The sequence below is a fragment of the Gopherus flavomarginatus genome, chromosome 17, assembly GCF_025201925.1.
Source record: "Gopherus flavomarginatus isolate rGopFla2 chromosome 17, rGopFla2.mat.asm, whole genome shotgun sequence".
In the NCBI taxonomy this organism is placed as follows: domain Eukaryota; kingdom Metazoa; phylum Chordata; order Testudines; family Testudinidae; genus Gopherus; species Gopherus flavomarginatus.
In genome coordinates, this window is record NC_066633.1 from 12520991 (window position 1) to 12537600 (window position 16610).

Sequence of the window (16610 nt, forward strand, 5' to 3'; positions counted from 1 at the left end):
AGAAATTTAAGAGCTTCCCTCCAGCAGCTTCACCCACAATCGCAGCTCTTTAAATAACTGCACCATGTAATACCGTCTGCATTTCATAGCTAAACTCCCACTCTGCTCATTTACAAGTAACAGCAGGAGGTGCCATCTTACACATCCTTCCTCCACCTATGTATTTTAGACCCTGCGATACTCATCCAGTGAAAGAGACTGATTATTATTGGCTAATTCTGAAATACAGCAAGGCACTCTGATGTATATTAGAGGAAGTATTTATGCATGCATAATCAGGATACAAGTCCAACCCCTTTCTACAATCACCATTCTCATTCTGAATATTATAGGCTGCAATGGTATCTCAACGAGAACCCCAGTGAAAGGGTCTAGTTCACAAAAGCAACACAACATAGAGATGAAGGACAAACTCCCTTCCAGCGTCTGTCATTACAAAATCTATGTTTTACTTCCATTCTTTAGTCTTCAGTGCTTTACAGAAGCATTTTTCCTCCCCACAGGAAACAATTATTTCTCTTCCTCTCCATCATATCTGAAAGTAGCATTGTATACCATAAAATGTATAAGTTAAAATCAGCAGTCATGTCCAGAGAGACATGGCAGAGAAGTCACTTTTAAAAATACCTTCTCAATCAAAGAGGTGGTAAGAGCCAAGGCGAGACTCTTGTCACCATTTTACCTACCCACCCACACCCTGCAAGTATCAGGGATCTGCTCTCAAAGAACACATAGTTCAGCTTGTCTGCTGTCCCTTGCAATGCAGGAGGGTAGGATCTTGGGCCCAGGCAGTTTGTCACAACTAAAAGATTGTTAAAAAAAATAGAATAGGTGGTATAGACAAGAGGAAGTTCAAATCATAAGCCTCTGAGTAGTCCTGGAGCTATTCCAGCCAACATTACTGGCTATAAAAAGTAGTAATTCTGGGCAGGTCCAGTGATGTCAGGGGATGAATTAGTTTTGTTGCCACTGATTACCACAACAGGTGGTATAGCTACCTCTTAGAAAAAGGTCTTTTAAGAAAATGGATTTTCTCCCCTAATTGAATATTAGTTGAGCTCCTCTAGGGGTCCATTTTCACTGGACAGTGTCCCATTCATCTCTGGGGTCGTCTCACTACTCAAATATCCCAGGAGGATCTCACTGCGCCGCCGTGACAGCTGCAGAATGTCTTCTGCCAGCAACTGCACTGTTGTGTATCTCACATTGTCCAGGTCAAACATGTCCTTCAAATAGTGCACTATCTGGTGCTGCAAAAAGAGGGGGAATGTTTATAGTAAGGAAATGTGCCCCCACCATACCCAAAGTCAAGCAGAGACATGTCAGTTGCCTAGCCCTAGGAGAGTATATTCCATCTAGGATTCTGCAAGTTTCCCCATCGGACACACAAAGGGTCTCTTTCAGACTGTATCAACTCTCTTGCTAAAGCAACCCTGCCAGTTTCCTGTGAGGTAGGAAATTTTGTTTTAGGAGACAAAGACTGACATCCCTTGAAGAAAACGGGGGTGAGAGGGAGCACAGAGCAGGGTCCCTGGAGTCAGGAATGTGATCGGGCTCTGTGGTACTCTCTCATGGCAAATGTGTTGTAATCTTAAAATTTAAGAAAAAAGTTCCACATTAGGCAGAGTCAAATAAGAATCTAGAAAGAACAGAGACATTTAGAATTTAAGATAAAATATGGGTCCCACATGATGTTAAGCTTCTGGCTGACCTCTGAGTTGATAAGAAATACATTAAAATGGAATATATACATGGGTATCCTTAATTTATTCTGAAGTTACAGATTTTGTCCAGTGTCTCATTTTGCATGTTCTTACAGGAGCAGCATAGTTAATAGCAAGTTCTAATAAGAATTCTTATAAATCTTATCATGCAGGCTGCTGATTTAAAAAAAAGCAAAGACTTAAACCAGATTGTACTAAGTCAAGTTCCTTAGTATTACTCCAACAGAGGCCCTTCAATGAATACATGGTCATAGATTAGAGCCAGAAGATGGAGTGAATATATAAAGAAGGTTGCTACAGAAGGCCAGCTTACCTTGAAGAAACCACAGACCTCAGACAGCTGCTGTTTGGGCCCCAGAAAACCAAAGGCTAGAACAGGACTGACGTGCTCCGATACGGAGTAGAAATGAGAGATAAAGCCATCTGGTACCTGTCATGGGAAAGAAATCCAGATCTCACCTTTGCTCCTACAGAGAATTTACAAGCTAATCCACTTTACATTAGGCATCCTCATCTGATAATTGAAATGCATATGTCCTGAGCACGACAAGGCACTGCTATGTTACCACATACTGCTAAAACAGCTGCCACAGTCCACCTCAGAAAGGGCTGCATTTAAGAGTTTGAAGTTGGGAAGAGAAGCTACAAAAGAGACTTATTCAGCCACCCCTCTTGCAAAGTTAGACACCCATCATTCAGATACTTTCAGATCTTACGGGACTTCTATATCTTGCTGTTTTTAAACTGCCCTTCGATGGAGAAAGTAGTACAAGACAACTGAGGCCCGCAAGAGTCCTTCAGCTATCAGGCAACCTTCATGGTCTTTAAGAAATTGGATGAAGTAATTTAAGTCCCCTGTGGTCTGAATGATTTTTCGTACTACAGCAGGGACCTGGAGGTGCTTCCACATGACAGCACAAGTACTTAATAGTTACACCTTCAAGGCATTTTACAAATGTTAGTTAAGCCTTGCATCACCCCTGTGAAGTAGGCATTATCCTCATTTACTGACTGATTATGTGTATACTGTATTTAAATGACTTCACAGAGACCAGGGAGTGAGTGACAGAACTGGATTAGATTAGAACTCATGAGATCCTGACTCTCAGTCTCCTAGGCTCATCTGTGATGACAGGGTATGTTTGGAAAGCAACACAGTTAGTGAAAAGGGGAAATACAGTGGGCAAAATCTAATCAGCCAACCAGCTAGCAATGCTGCCAGCAGGGTTGCAGGTAAGTGGCCTTAGCCCATCACTTCATCAAAAAAGAAACAGCCCACATAAAAGGGAAACCACTATTAACTTGGAGTCTGTGGCCATTACTATAGTATTGTAGGCAGTGAATATGGAATATTGAGATTTGCTTTTAAATAAGCAAGACTGGAACCTAGAATCATAGGAACTTCAGGAAGAGTGCCTTGGTATCTGGGAGGTCCCTTCAGCAAAGGTGTCAGTGGACTCCTGCTGTTTCAGATATGGGTAATAGGGCAATTTAGTCTATTCTTGCAAACATTTCATCTAGATTCGTGCTTCACCAGGGCCCAGATCACATCTTGGTGACAACGAGGTGCCTTGTGTTTCTTCCTTCCCTCCTCAGTATCTCTCACCGCCATCTCTCTCACACCTTCACCCACAACACCTTATTTTTATGTCTTACTTACCATTAAAAGCCTCCTCTTTGCTTTCAGAACTGACCAGCAGGCAGTTGCTAGGGCCTGAAATTAAAAAAACTCAACATCATTTAATGATTTGAGCCTTTCCAGAGAACAGGATGCAACTTACCAATATATTGCCATCACTATGGCCTAGAGCATTATTTGTTCCCACCATTCTGCAGCCCTTTACCAGGTGGCAGATTGGAATTTAGCAGGGACCCTAAATTAAACTTATGTAAATTGAAAGCATGTTTGGTCACTTCAAATCCATTCCAGACCAGCCACAGTGCTTATGAATACCCCTAATACCATCCACTGAAGGAGGCCCCCAGCTACTCCAGAATGCAGATCATAAACAGAATTTTAGTCCATCACTTCACCAGCAATGAAACAGCCCATGTAAAAGGGAAAACATTATTAACTTATGATGTCTGTGGTCATTGCTACTGTATAGTATTGTAGGCAGTTAATATGGAATATTGAGATTTGCTTTTAAATAAGCAAGATTGGAAACCAGAATCATAGGAACTTCAGTAAGAATGCCATGGTTTCTAAACAGATACGCTTTTTTGGGCACCCGCAGCCAATTAGACAGTCTAAGGTATGCAGGACAGCTAGTTCTAAGAAATGCATTAATACTCAGGGTTCACTTTGATAGGGTCTCCAATGGAGAAAGACCTGCAAAGCAGTAGACACTGAGCCCCCACCCTCCCAGCTGCAAAGTACAGGAAAGTGTTATTTCCTTAACAACTAGGAAGGTGATGACTGAGTGTCTGTTGTCTACACACATTATTCTTTAACATAATGCTATTACAGAGAATAACTGCTACAGGAATGAACCTGCTAGAGCCAACCCAGATTCCCTATAAATTACTCAGATCTATCAAGAGACAGGCCAATTCATGTATTGGCTAGAGGGACAGAAAAATAGGATTGTTCCTTTAAGAGACTTGTGTGTAATCAGAAAGCCAGATTCTTTTTTTTGTCCTTAAAATAATGAAAGAAAGAGCCATTTGGAACAAGGACCACCATTTAAACACACCGTCTCCTTGAAGCTGTCTGAGAGCCAGCGGTTGCGCAGGACGGCTAGGACAGAGGAGGGAGGGTTCTCTAGGTCCTCAAAAGCATCCATGAGAATGAAGTCCAGCACAATATCAAAGAAATTCATGCACACCACCTGCCAGAGAACAGATGAGTCACAGACAAGAGCTTATAGAAAGGAACGCAGACCAAAGAGGGACCATTGAGAAATGGATTCTGAATTCTTTACTTACAAAAAGGGCCAAATTGACCAGTGGTGTAAGTGGGCACAACTCCACTGATTTCAGTTCAATGGTTTGAAGTTTATACCAGCAAGCATTTGCCCTGCTAGTCTTGTGTTAAGGATAAGCAGATTCAAAACCAAATGAAATTAAATACAGCTACAAACTTTACAACTGTAGTATTGTCACTCAGGAGAAACAGGTTCAGAAAGAATTCATGAGTCATATTTTCATTGTTGTATTAAGTTATACTGAAGGCAGCTACAGCTCTGGATGGGTATTTTCCCTAACCACAGTGTTACAGGCCTACCTACAAAGCCATTTCAAGAGAAAGTTGGAATATTGGGTATTTTTTACTTGCCACAGTTTAACGTCCTGGTGTTAAGAGCTGGAGTTTCCCCTCCCATAAACTACTGCAAAATATTGCAAGTTAACTGCAGTAGCTCTGGGGTCCAGTGATACCAAGTGGTGAGCACCAACACATTTACTTAGAACTCCTGTTCACTGTTGGATCCTTCCAGTACATTGTTTCAGGCTTTCATTTCTGCTCTATCTTTCTAGAGAGAGTTCCTCTACAAACCCCTCGTCCTTCCAGCTCCCGCTGAGTGGTTGGCCAGGTGTCTTGCTTCAGTGCGTAATGTAGCATCTCCTCATAGCTTTCCAGAAAACCTTTGGGGTTCTTCATGAGAACCGAGAAATGAGACAATGGGAACAATTAGAAGCAGTACACAGTTTCAAGTTACTATTAGGCATTTCTCTAGCCTGTTGATCTGAATATGTCAAAATGATTTACACATAAGTACTGGCTCCATTTTCTGGCCAACGATCCTTTGAGGAAAGAGAAGGATTTTATTTCTGGAAGGTGTGGTGGCCACAAGGCCACCACCACTTGAAGCCTGTATGTTGTATGCACTTGGATACTTTGATGAAAGCTATACAAGTACCTGCGCAGACATCCTTATAGGTGACTAATTGATTCCAGTAAGAAGCTACCACTCATACATTAGCAAGGCAGCATAGTCTTATTGCTCTAGAGGTTGGTTTAATGAATAAAAGCCACATTAAAAAGATTCCCATTCATTGACCTCTGCAGAACAGATGCACTGAACAGAGTGCCTGATTCCCCTTCCCCCTCCCTCCCAATGGGTGTCAGCTGGGAGCCCCCTGGAAGCCATTCCCACTAATGAACCACATCATCAGTGATGGTGGCTTTGGAGAGGAGGTTGCATACAGAGCTTCTCCCAGGAAGAACCAGTGAAGAGAGGGCAAACATGGGAACTGTTTTTTCTCTTTCAAGTGGGTGATCACAGTACAGACAGGGGAAGGGGAAAATCACACGGATTGGTTAGAAATTGGGATTGAATAATTGTGTCTATGAAGTGCACCTTTGCTCATACAAGGTGCAACTGAGTTATCTCCCACTAACATGCCCTCCTACCTTCTCAGCCTTTGTGATTAGTCCTGTCACCATCTGCTTTCCAACCTCTCCAAAAAACAACTGGTTGCTCTCATCCTTCAGAACGACCTATAAAGAGACCAAAGAATCTTTCACTGATTAGGTAAACAAAAATCCTTATTCCACAATGGTAGAGACAGGAGACAACAGGAGAGTTCTTACACTAGTGAAACAAGCAAATGTGGATCTCACTTTTTCCATGGCCTGAAAGCAGACATGAATTTAAATAGTGGAATCTATTCAGCCCAAGACAATGAGCTCTGTGAAGCCTGTGCTCCTAGTGAATCTAATGTCTTCGAGTCACTCAGCAACTCCTCATGTCAATGACTGATTATTCAGAGATGGCCTAAAGAAAAAGTATCTAGTGCTCCCTGGCTGGAAAGAGGATCATCACAGTGCTCAGACTTAAAAAGGGGAGGGGCACAAAAGCAAAACAAAAGGCCACAGGGTGAAGATGAAGTAAAACCCTTCCTTCCTGTAGGAAATAGGCATAGAATGCTGGAAAAGTCTGGGAGTGGCAAGAATTAAAAAAAAAAGTATGTGAGCTCTTGAACTATAATGATGCAAGGATCTGGGAGGTACATAGTCACCTTCAGTCTAAAGATATTATTCTGGGGACTGGATGGCTGAGGATAGAAAGCCTTTCACTCCTAGGTCACAGGTACAACTCCAGGCCAATTACCATTGGAGGCTGTCAAGCAGCCTGGGTGAAATAAGTTTGGTAGTCTCCAGACAGTTCCCAAATAGCCAAGAACTTTATTATAAGAACTGCTATATGTAAATCTGGAGTCTATCTTGGCTACAAAGCCACATCTTGAATGGGCACAGAGCCTGAACCATCTTCTCACTCCTAGAGTAAGGATTGAAACATGTTTTGGGGAAGGTGTAGGATAAGGTAAGTTTGCTCTGTTGCTTTCTGTGATTTACTGTAGAAGTGGAGGACTTCAGCGTCTAGGACAGGCTTGACAGACCCTTTTAATTCACAAGGACAGATACCGGAAGTGACATGTATTCTAACAGTCAGGAAGCCTCTCAAGTACAGATGCAACAGAGTTCTGATAGCTAGAAAATTCCTACCTGGAAGGCCTGCCTGACACAATGGAGCTTTGCCAGGAAATCCTGATCATGGTAGCAGCCTAGAAGCTCTGTCCTAAGAGAGGAAAGCAGGATCTTACAAACTCCAGTAACAAAACAAGTCTGAAGAGAACAGACCAAGTTCCTAATTTGGGCTCCTAATTCCCTTAGGCCCCTTTGAAAATCTCACTGGGCACTAACTGAAACCACTAGCTCCTTTCATGTAAACCACAGAGCCACTTTCAGATAGTCATTTTGATCATTACATTCCATGGCTAGATTTGAGCCAACAACCTAGAGGTGAAAGGTGCTGTAGCTCACTGCCCCAGGAAACTAGTAATCTTAAGAGTGCTTCTCACAGTATCAGGATGTATCCAGCCTGAATCAAGTTAAAGAAACCCAAGCAGCATCTGAAGTCTTGGGCTAGTTAAAACCCCCTTGGAATTTCCAAGCCAGCAGAGAAGGTGCTAAAAAACTTCTCTCTCAAGATGGTATTCTAACCCCAGTGCCAAGCCCCTACTAAGTAACCTGAGGAGTTCATACCTCTAGCCAAAGGAGTCTTGTCCTATGGACTGAAGACTCCTTTTAGCACCTCACCTTAGTGTTCTGCATGAAACGCTCCCTTCTTTCACTAACTGTAGAGCTTCTTCATATGCAGCTACTGGCTTGGAAAGCTGAAAAGGTATTTTCCCAATCTGGAGGGAGTCGATGAGCTGCAGAGAAAGCAGAAGAGGTCAGAAGAAAATTTTTGTTATATCTGTGCAAATCCTGGACTTCAGAAACAAGAGATTAGAGTCCATCAGTTTGAGAAGGCATTGGTATGCGCCATTTCACACCAAGACATTCAGACATTACTGGAACTCCCATTCTGATTGGATCACAACTTCCTTAGCCCCAGCATGGCCCAATTCCTCCTTCTACTACATCTGTAGTACAAGCCATATTAGCAGGTGCTGCAGCTGCTTTTACAGTTCTTGTCTAGCTATTACTACATGCTGCTAGATGAAAAACACATGACCATCTTCATACTCTCCCCAGCATTAGGAACACGGCAGAACCACCAACATGGGCAAGTTCCCAATGCAGCAAATTAAGTAATGTTCGATTGGTTTAAGTAATCGAACATTACTTAATTTGCTGCATTGGGACTCAAACTTTACATAGGATAGAGTTTGAGTCACCTCTGCAGCGGAAAAGAAGGAGTCCTCAGAAGTCAAACTGTCTTCATCATCTGTCCGAAGTCTCAGTGACTCATCTGTCAGGGGAAGCATGAGAGTTCTCTCTGGAGGGGGCAGAAAAAAGTTTGTTTAGCCCTGCATCTCTAAAACTCCATTCCTCCCTCCCAGCACGCTTCTCCCTATATGCAAGTCTTTATGTGGCAGTCGTGCCCCTTTGTGGCCATCTTGAAATTCCTGTCACTTCCTTGACATTCTCAACTAAAGAGATTTGGCTGGCCTTCAGGAGAGAGACACATGGTACACGAGGTCTATTAAGAAATAATATGGAGCTAAGCCAGTGGCTTCCTAGTTCAAATACTATTTTCCACTGAAAAACTATTCTTCTTTAAGTCTTTCTCCCATCAACTCTTATCTACTACTAGGAAAAGAAAAATGGTGTCAGAGCTAGATTCATTAGTTTCCTCAGTCTAGCAGGCAAAGACAATTTGAAACCTGGGACTAGCAGCTGGTAGACTACAATGCATGGCATGTTTCCACTGTTGGTGTTCACAGGCTGCACATGAGTTAAGGTGTTATCTCCTTATCTGTCCATCCTACAACACCATTACACTCAAACTCTGTTCTACCAGCCACCCCTATCCTGCTAGAAGGAACTTGTTGAGGCCTCGGCAAATAAAACATTAGAATTTCACGGAAAGGCTTGATACTCGTTTCCTATTAAGTCCCTATAGAGCTCAGTTCTACTCCCTGGCGTGGCTGTCGCGTATTCTCATGGCTGCACCTATAGCTGATTTCCAGGCCCGCCTTACCCAGGTCTAGCAGCATGCTGTCCAAAGGGAGTGTTGACCCAAATTCTTCCTGAAGGTGATATGCCCGGTGCAAGAGAGATTCAAGCTTCTCTGCAAACTCCTTTTTCTGGGACTCCTGCTTAAACATAAGCAGACACTATCCCTCAATAGCTAATTGTGCTGCTGACATAGCACAATTGATCACTGTTACAGATGCTTATAGCAAACTACTGAAGTGAAATTTTGCATCAACAGTTATGATTTACCAATTATAGTTAAGTTAATGAACTAAACTAATTAAAGATTCACTTCAGGTTAAACTTGCAATAAAACCAGGGCCGTTTGTATGCAATCTACTCCAAATTACAACTTTTTCCTTCTGCTGTTTTATCCATTTAACAGGAAATAGTACATTAGCCTACCACCTGCAGAAACAGATATAATGGGCTATTAGTCACAAAGAAGAATTCAGTTAACTCAGTCTAGTCTCAAGTAAAGGTTTGTTCATTCCATAAAGCCTGCATTAGTTTGCTCTGTTCACAGGCCAGACTCCAAAATAATGCAGATCAGCTTCAGTATGTTATTAGACAGGAGTGAAGTCTGCTGTTAGCACAGTTGTGTAACATCAGTGAGTGGGTGAAAGAAAAGCTCATACAATGTCTACCTTCATTATACTTTGCTTAGATCTTCACTTTCATAGAGATCCAAGCCCTCAGCTAGAAGAGTTAAATAAAACTATCAGATCTGTTTTGATTATGAAGCAACTCTCAATTTAGCTGCAGAAACACAAGGGGACACTTCAAGCACACACAGCAAATATAAAAAAGAATCCAAATTTGACTTGCATAAACATAATAGAACACAAAAGATAAACATCCCACATAATGAAGACACCAGGTTCTGTTTTATAAGAATCTCAGGGTATCACATCAATATCCCTAACTTCTACAGAGTTCATAATTTAGCTTCTCTCATTACCTGCAGGTGCTATCTCTTTAGCTATTTAGTCACCACTAAACTTTTCTACTTTGGGTGCACCCTTTTGTAAGAGCCTTTCCCAGCATGCTCCCTCCTATGGAAGTTGATCCTTTAAATCTGGGGGAGACAGCCAGTTGCAGCCTTAGACTGTCCATTTTATAGGTGACTGGATAAGCCGGCAACTCTCTTCTTCTAAGTGAGTATTTTGGCACATATTTTCTCTTAATTTTCCCTTTCTCTAATGGCTGAGATAGTTGTCCAGCCTCACAAATTTGTTTTCCTCTAGTAAGACAAATATGCAACTAGTTAACTGTACTGAAATGGAAAAGCTCAGTACAATCTCAGCAACCAATCTAGCTAGACCTTCCATTTTAAAGGCATTAAAAAGAGAAATAACATTGGGCCAGACAAACTATTCTTAACCTAGTTTGTTGCTGTATTTAATAATAATTAGTAATACAGAGCTCTTAACACTTTTCATCTGTGGATCTCAAAGTGCTTTACAAAGAGCAATATTATCCCTATTTTCCAGATCAGGAAACTGAGGCACAAAGAGGGAAGTGATTTGCATAAAGATACTGAGCAAAGCAGTGGTGGAGCCAGGACTTGAATCCAAGTCTCTTGAGTCCCAATGCAGTGTCATAGCCACTAGGCCACACAGGTTGCCCTGCTGTGTTCTTTTCCTAGCAATAACTAACTCTGAAGTTTGACAAAGAATCTTCTGGCATAAGTCACTGAGTTTACACTTGGTGGAAAACTCACTAGGAAAAAGATTTAGCCAAACATGTTGGAGAAGCATCCTCCAAACTTTCTTTTCAATGTTTAGTCTCCTACTGATGACCTCCCCTTCTCCCATCCAATCTGGCCCTCACCAATGTTCACTAGCTGGATAATGCAGAGGAGAGATTGGTACGTACCTCAGGCAACTCCTCAGACACAGTTTCTTCATGTTTTGTGTTGTCCCAAGAAACTGGAGTGCTAGTGTTGTTTCTCTGCCTTATGGTCAATGCCTGCTCCCACTTCTGCAGTGCCTCCTCAAATAGCTCCATCCCTGGGCAATGCAACATAACATAAGCAGTGAAATCAGAGTCACTTATACCGCATAAGGATGTAGCAACCAATCAGATGTCTTGCTCATTTGTGAGGTACAGTATTCAAGAGAAGAGTGAAGTCTCATCCTAAACCCATTTTCAGCCTAAACCAATAGAATACAGTAACTCCGCACTTAAAGTTGTCCCAGTAAACATTGTTTCGTTGCTGATCAGTTAGGGAACATGCTCGTTTAAAGTTGTGTAATGCTCCCTTTATAACGTCTGTTTGGCAGCCGCCAGCTTTGTCTACTGCTTGCAGGAAGAGCAGCCTGTTGCAGCTAGCTGGTGGGGGCTTGGAACCAGGGTGGACCGGCAGCCCCCCTATCAGCTCCCCACTCCCCTAAGTTCCCTGTGCAGCAGCTGCCTGCAGTTCAGCTGTGTCCCTCCTCCCGCTGCCATATGCTGCTCCTGCCCCTGCCTTAGATCTGTTCCCCGAGACTCCTGCTTGCTGTGCCAGGGAAGGAAGAGGGGAGCTAATGTCAGGGTGTCCCCCTCTCCCCTGTTCCTGCACCCTACTTACCTCATCTTCCATAGAGCAGGTCTCAGCAAGCTGATCTAATTAACAAGGCAATGTACTTAAGGGAAATGCCATATCTCCCTCCATTCCTGCTGCCTTGCAGAGTGAGAGAGTTAACCCTTGAGGGTTCAGCCAATTGCTAGTTCATCATTTAGCAGTAAGGGAAATATCCCGCACTCTGACTCCTCAACCTCAACCAAGCTTCACAATCATCATCACTGTGCACCACTATTAAATTGTTTGTTTAAAACTTATACTCTGTGTGTGTGTATATATATATAATATAGTCTTTTGTCTGGTGAAAAAAATTTCCCTGGAACCTAACCCCCCTCATTTACATTAATTCTTATGGGGAAATTGGATTTGCTTAACATCATTTCGCTTAAAGTTGCAGTTTTCAGGAACATAACTATAACGTTAATTGAGGAGTTACTGTACAAGGAAGGAACAGATATTTCTTTCCCTTATAGAGGTTGTCTCATTTGGGTTAGGATTCAATGAAACCATCACTATTCCTCATCCAAGGTGAGGAAATTGGTTTCTCCAGGTGAACGACAGTTTGTTGGTGGAACAGTGCTGATGTTAAGCACAGGAGGAGACAGTGTTCATATCTGTTGGTCGGGCAAGGACCGAATGAACATGGAGACAGAACTCCTACTCTCACAACATAAGGGATTATTCTTCCATGCTAAGGTTAATTTTTGTTTACCTTGAATATAGAGGTTTTCAGCACTAGAGTCGCCAGCGGCTCCATGATCTTCCATCGCTCTCGTCTCCCAGGGCCCTGCAGATGCTGGTGTTGGGCGTGAAGAGTTCACAGCCACTATCTATCCAGTGAAGAGAGAAGAACGAACAGCAGCTCCTTTTAGAACTTCCTTCAAGTATGATGTAGACATATGGTGTAGACGCGGCTAGGTTGATGGGAAAATGCGTCCATCATCCTAGCTACTGGTGCTCAGGGAGGTGAATTACCTACAGCGATGGAAAACCCTTTGTCTCTGTAGGAAACAGCTAAACTATGGCGGCATAGCTATGAGGGTTGTAGCTGTGCTGGTGTAGTGCCCATAGCGTAGTCATGGCCTCAGTCTCTCCTGCAATTTTCAGGCTTGTTTTTAGTATTCTCTTGCTTTTCCAAGGTGATAATACTGAAGATGTAGATGGAAGGGATAGCGGTGCTATGCAATCCAAATCCATCCTAGTTCTCCATGTCCATAAAGTTTAGTGCAAGACATTGATGCTCAGGAGCTACTTCACAGGGAGCTGCAGAAGGCGCTAATGCTTCGGGCCAAGTCCTAACACAACAGACAAAATCCATTCACAAGGCAAAGACTATCACCCTCCTCCAGCCAGAAGCATGATAACCTCTTTAATCATACATAAGAAAGCAGTGTTTGTACAATATTCTCTGCTTGACCCCACTCACTGGCTTACAAAGCAATGACAAGCCAAGCTCACTCTGGAGTACGTCTACACTTTGAGCTGGGATGGGTGATTCCTCAGCTTAAGGGGAGAGACCTGCACTAGCCGGGATCAAGCTAGTGTGCTAACAACAGAGTGTAGCTGCAGAGGGAGGGGCTAGCCACCCCAAATATGTACCCATCAGAAACCATAGGCACATATGATTGGCTCCATCTCTGGAGGGTCCAAGATCTAGTCTGGGTCATTGGCCCTGGTTACTATGGGCTAGGGAATTGTTCTACTGAACTGGTTTAAAACATGGCAATAGTTTGGCTTCTCAGTGTGATGGGCCAAACTATGGAATAACAAGGCTTAAAGAACATGATTTACTGCTGGTACTGACCTAGGCTAGAAGACCGAACACATTTTGTTCACACATGCTGTCTGACCTGTGGTTGTTCCAAGTTCATTTCCACAACTGTACTTAAGCATAGCTTAAATTTGACTGTATAGGTATATGTCCTTGAGGTGGGAATCCCTCTGAGCTCAAAGTACAGACACATCCTTAGCATGCTTGCCTGGAATGCTGGCAAGGACGATGAAGAAAGGGGACGAGAGAAACAAGGAGGACACCAGGATGGTTGCTACAAGAAGGGGAAGGGACTGCAGGTAAATAAATGGTGGCCCCAAGCCGCACTTAAAGGGGAAGGCAATAGATGGGAAGCAATTGCAAACAAAAGAGAGAGCAGATTATCAGTGAAAAATACAGAGAGAACTTGTGCCTGTGAGATTCACTCCATTCTGTTCTTTCCAATCAAATGTTCCTATGTGGGGAGTGGTGGATTACCAAATGGGCTCATGCCCAGGGGACCCCTGTAATAACCTTAGTCCCAGATTTGGACCTTAGCGTCCAAAATCTGGGGGTTAGCATGAAAACCTCCAAGCTTAGTTACCAGCTTGGACCTGGTACCTGCTGCCACCACCCAAAAAATTAGAGTGTTTTGGGGCACTCTGGTCCCCCTGAAAAACCTTCCCTGGGGACCCCAAGACCCAAATCCCTTGAGTCTCACAACAAAGGGAAATAATCCTTTTTCCCTTCCCCCCTCCAGGTGCTCCTGGAGAGATACACAGACACAAGCTCTGTGAACCCAAACAGAGTGAATCTCCCTCTCGGTTCCCAATCCTGGAAACAAAAGTACTTTCCTATTCCCCCCAGAGGGAATGCAAAAATCAGGCTAGCAATCCAACACACAGATTTCCCCGATTCCTTCCTCCCACCAATTCCCTGGTGAGTACAGACTCAATTTCCCTGAAGTAAAGAAAAACTCCAACAGGTCTTAAAAGAAAGCTTTATATAAAAAGAAAGAAAAATAAGTACAAATGTTCTCTCTGTATTAGATGATACAACACAGGGTCAATTGCTTAAAAGAATATTGAATAAACAGCCTTATTCAAAAAGAATACAAATCAAAGCACTCCAGCACTTATATTCATGCAAATACCAAAGAAAAGAAACCATAGAACTTACTATCTGATCTCTTTGTCCTTACACTTAGAAACAGAAGACTAGAAAGTAGAACTACTTCTCCAAAGCTCAGAGCAAGCAGGCAGCCAGAAAACAAAGACCTTAGACACTCAATTCCCTCCACCCAAAGTTGAAAAAATCCAGTTTCCTGATTGGTCCTCTGGTCAGGTGCTTCAGGTGAAAGAGACATTAACCCTTAGCCCCCCCCTCCACAAGCTAGAACACTGGCCCCCTGTGCCTCCTCTCTGTCTCCACAGGGCCCTGCCACCCTGCCCCCTTGAGACCCTGCCTCCTGGCCAGGCTGATCACAGGAGCTGTGGTAGGGTGAGCACTGGGCATATTACCCCTGCGTGGAGCTGCCTCCCCAGCCTCTCTCATTCCTGCATGGAGCTGGACCCCTCAGATCCTCTCCTCCCCTTCCCCCCATTTTACACATGTATATAATGAAACACACAGAGGTTAAGTGAATTGCCTACAGTCAAGCACAAACTGAATCAAGTATCACTGCTAGTCAGAGAACTCAAGAGTCCTAACTGCCAGTCTCTAACACTAACCAATAGATATTGTTTCAATAAAAAACCTTACATCTTAGCTATTACAATATTTGGCACCTAGGCAGAGTTCTCTTACATAATGCTGTATTATGTGTATAGACAGCTGCAACTGTCCACACTCACTCATCGGAAACTACAAGCTCCAAAACTATTGTCACAAGTATCAGCTAGGTTATTAATTCAATTGACAAGATGACAACTTTAAGATAGCCACATTTTTAGTGCATTGAATCATTTATTTTCATTCATATTTATTTCTAGGCTCCTTATTTTATATTTGCTCCCTGTATTTGTAATCAGATCTTCCCTTCCAGGGCCCCCCTGAGCCCCTCCCTGCCCATGCAGAGCTGCCCTCACCCAGTACCTTTTTGGCAAAACTGGGCATTTGTCCTGTTTTGCTAAAAGTCAGGACATCCCGGCCAGAGCTTAAAAAGGGGACTGTCCTGGCCAAAACAGGACACATGGTCACCCTAGACTTTAGTAAAAGCTGCCCAGGCAGCTGTGAGGAGAGAGCAGCCCCTGGCCCATTTCCCTGCCCCCCAGGGCATGCCATCCAGGACAGGTAGAGGGTCCAGGGCTCCTCACAGCAGCCCAGATTCCCTGAGCAGTTCTTACCATGGCCTGACTTTCAGCCAGGCCAAGAGGCAGGGCCGTGGGGGGAAAAAGGAGGAGCGGGGGGGGGGGGGAGGCTGTGAGGGGTGGGTGAGCCCCCCCAATGTTCCTTGTGCCCAGGGCCTCAATACATAATCAGTTTGTGTGGGTGGGGGTTGAGCAGAAGCAAGAGACACAACATTCTAGGTCTGATTAGTTCAGTGTGCTGGGCTAGTGTCATAAAAGCATTTTAAGATTTGATACTGCAAGCTATCAGGTCTAGACTCCAAAGCTGTAGGATACTGACATTGCATGTGATTGTACAGTAGTTATTTCTAGCCAGAGCAAGTCAAAATACGAAATTTAAAAATCACTTCATTTTGATTACCTCTTTGCTTCCCCACATGTAATTCAGACCTGATTTTAGTTGCTCATTTCTCATGAACCATTATGTTACAATTTGTCTTGCATTACTGGAAAGTAGGGATTCCAGGTGGTATGATACACTGCTGCTGTAGGGGACACTATGTGAGGAGGAGGAGATGATCTTGGGGATACTGTATGGTGTTTTAGAGAGGCTAATTCTGCTCTCCTGTCTTCAGAGCTCAAGGATGGAATTCCAAGAGCCAAATGAGTTGGAACTCACCTCAGCAGTTTAAGGATAAGGTCTCCTTAATCCCAGGGTCAAGAAAACCAGAAAGAATGATCAGTATTGCCCAGAGACTGGCTAACACTACAGGTCCATGGAAATAAATTTAATCCTGAACTTCTGGAGGATGCAAGGAAAAAGACACAGGCTGAACGCTCCTGGCAACTCGCC

The 16610-nt window shown here is 43.4% G+C and overlaps 1 protein-coding gene across 5 annotated transcripts in view; it reads right to left on the bottom strand.

Moving 5' to 3' along the window:
- Nucleotides 1-244: 244 nt before the first annotated feature.
- The window catches only part of MIGA2 (mitoguardin 2), a 34500-nt gene continuing 18134 nt past the window's right edge, over nucleotides 245-16610 (bottom strand). For 4 of the 5 annotated variants that reach the window (XM_050926195.1, XM_050926197.1, XM_050926194.1 and 1 more), the window contains exons 5-16: nucleotides 12432-12549; nucleotides 11032-11165; nucleotides 9158-9272; nucleotides 8352-8452; nucleotides 7768-7883; nucleotides 7174-7246; nucleotides 6079-6165; nucleotides 5221-5319; nucleotides 4421-4555; nucleotides 3385-3438; nucleotides 2038-2154; nucleotides 245-1250 (exon numbers count right to left, since the gene is read on the bottom strand). In XM_050926195.1, coding sequence (XP_050782152.1) covers nucleotides 1050-1250; nucleotides 2038-2154; nucleotides 3385-3438; nucleotides 4421-4555; nucleotides 5221-5319; nucleotides 6079-6165; nucleotides 7174-7246; nucleotides 7768-7883; nucleotides 8352-8452; nucleotides 9158-9272; nucleotides 11032-11165; nucleotides 12432-12549 — 1350 coding nt within the window. In that variant the 3' untranslated portion in view covers nucleotides 245-1049. Of the gene's footprint in view, nucleotides 1251-2037; nucleotides 2155-3384; nucleotides 3439-4420; nucleotides 4556-5220; nucleotides 5320-6078; nucleotides 6166-7173; nucleotides 7247-7767; nucleotides 7884-8351; nucleotides 8453-9157; nucleotides 9273-11031; nucleotides 11166-12431; nucleotides 12550-12694; nucleotides 12935-16610 lie in introns of those variants that run through there. The other variant, XM_050926199.1, reaches the window with a different exon arrangement.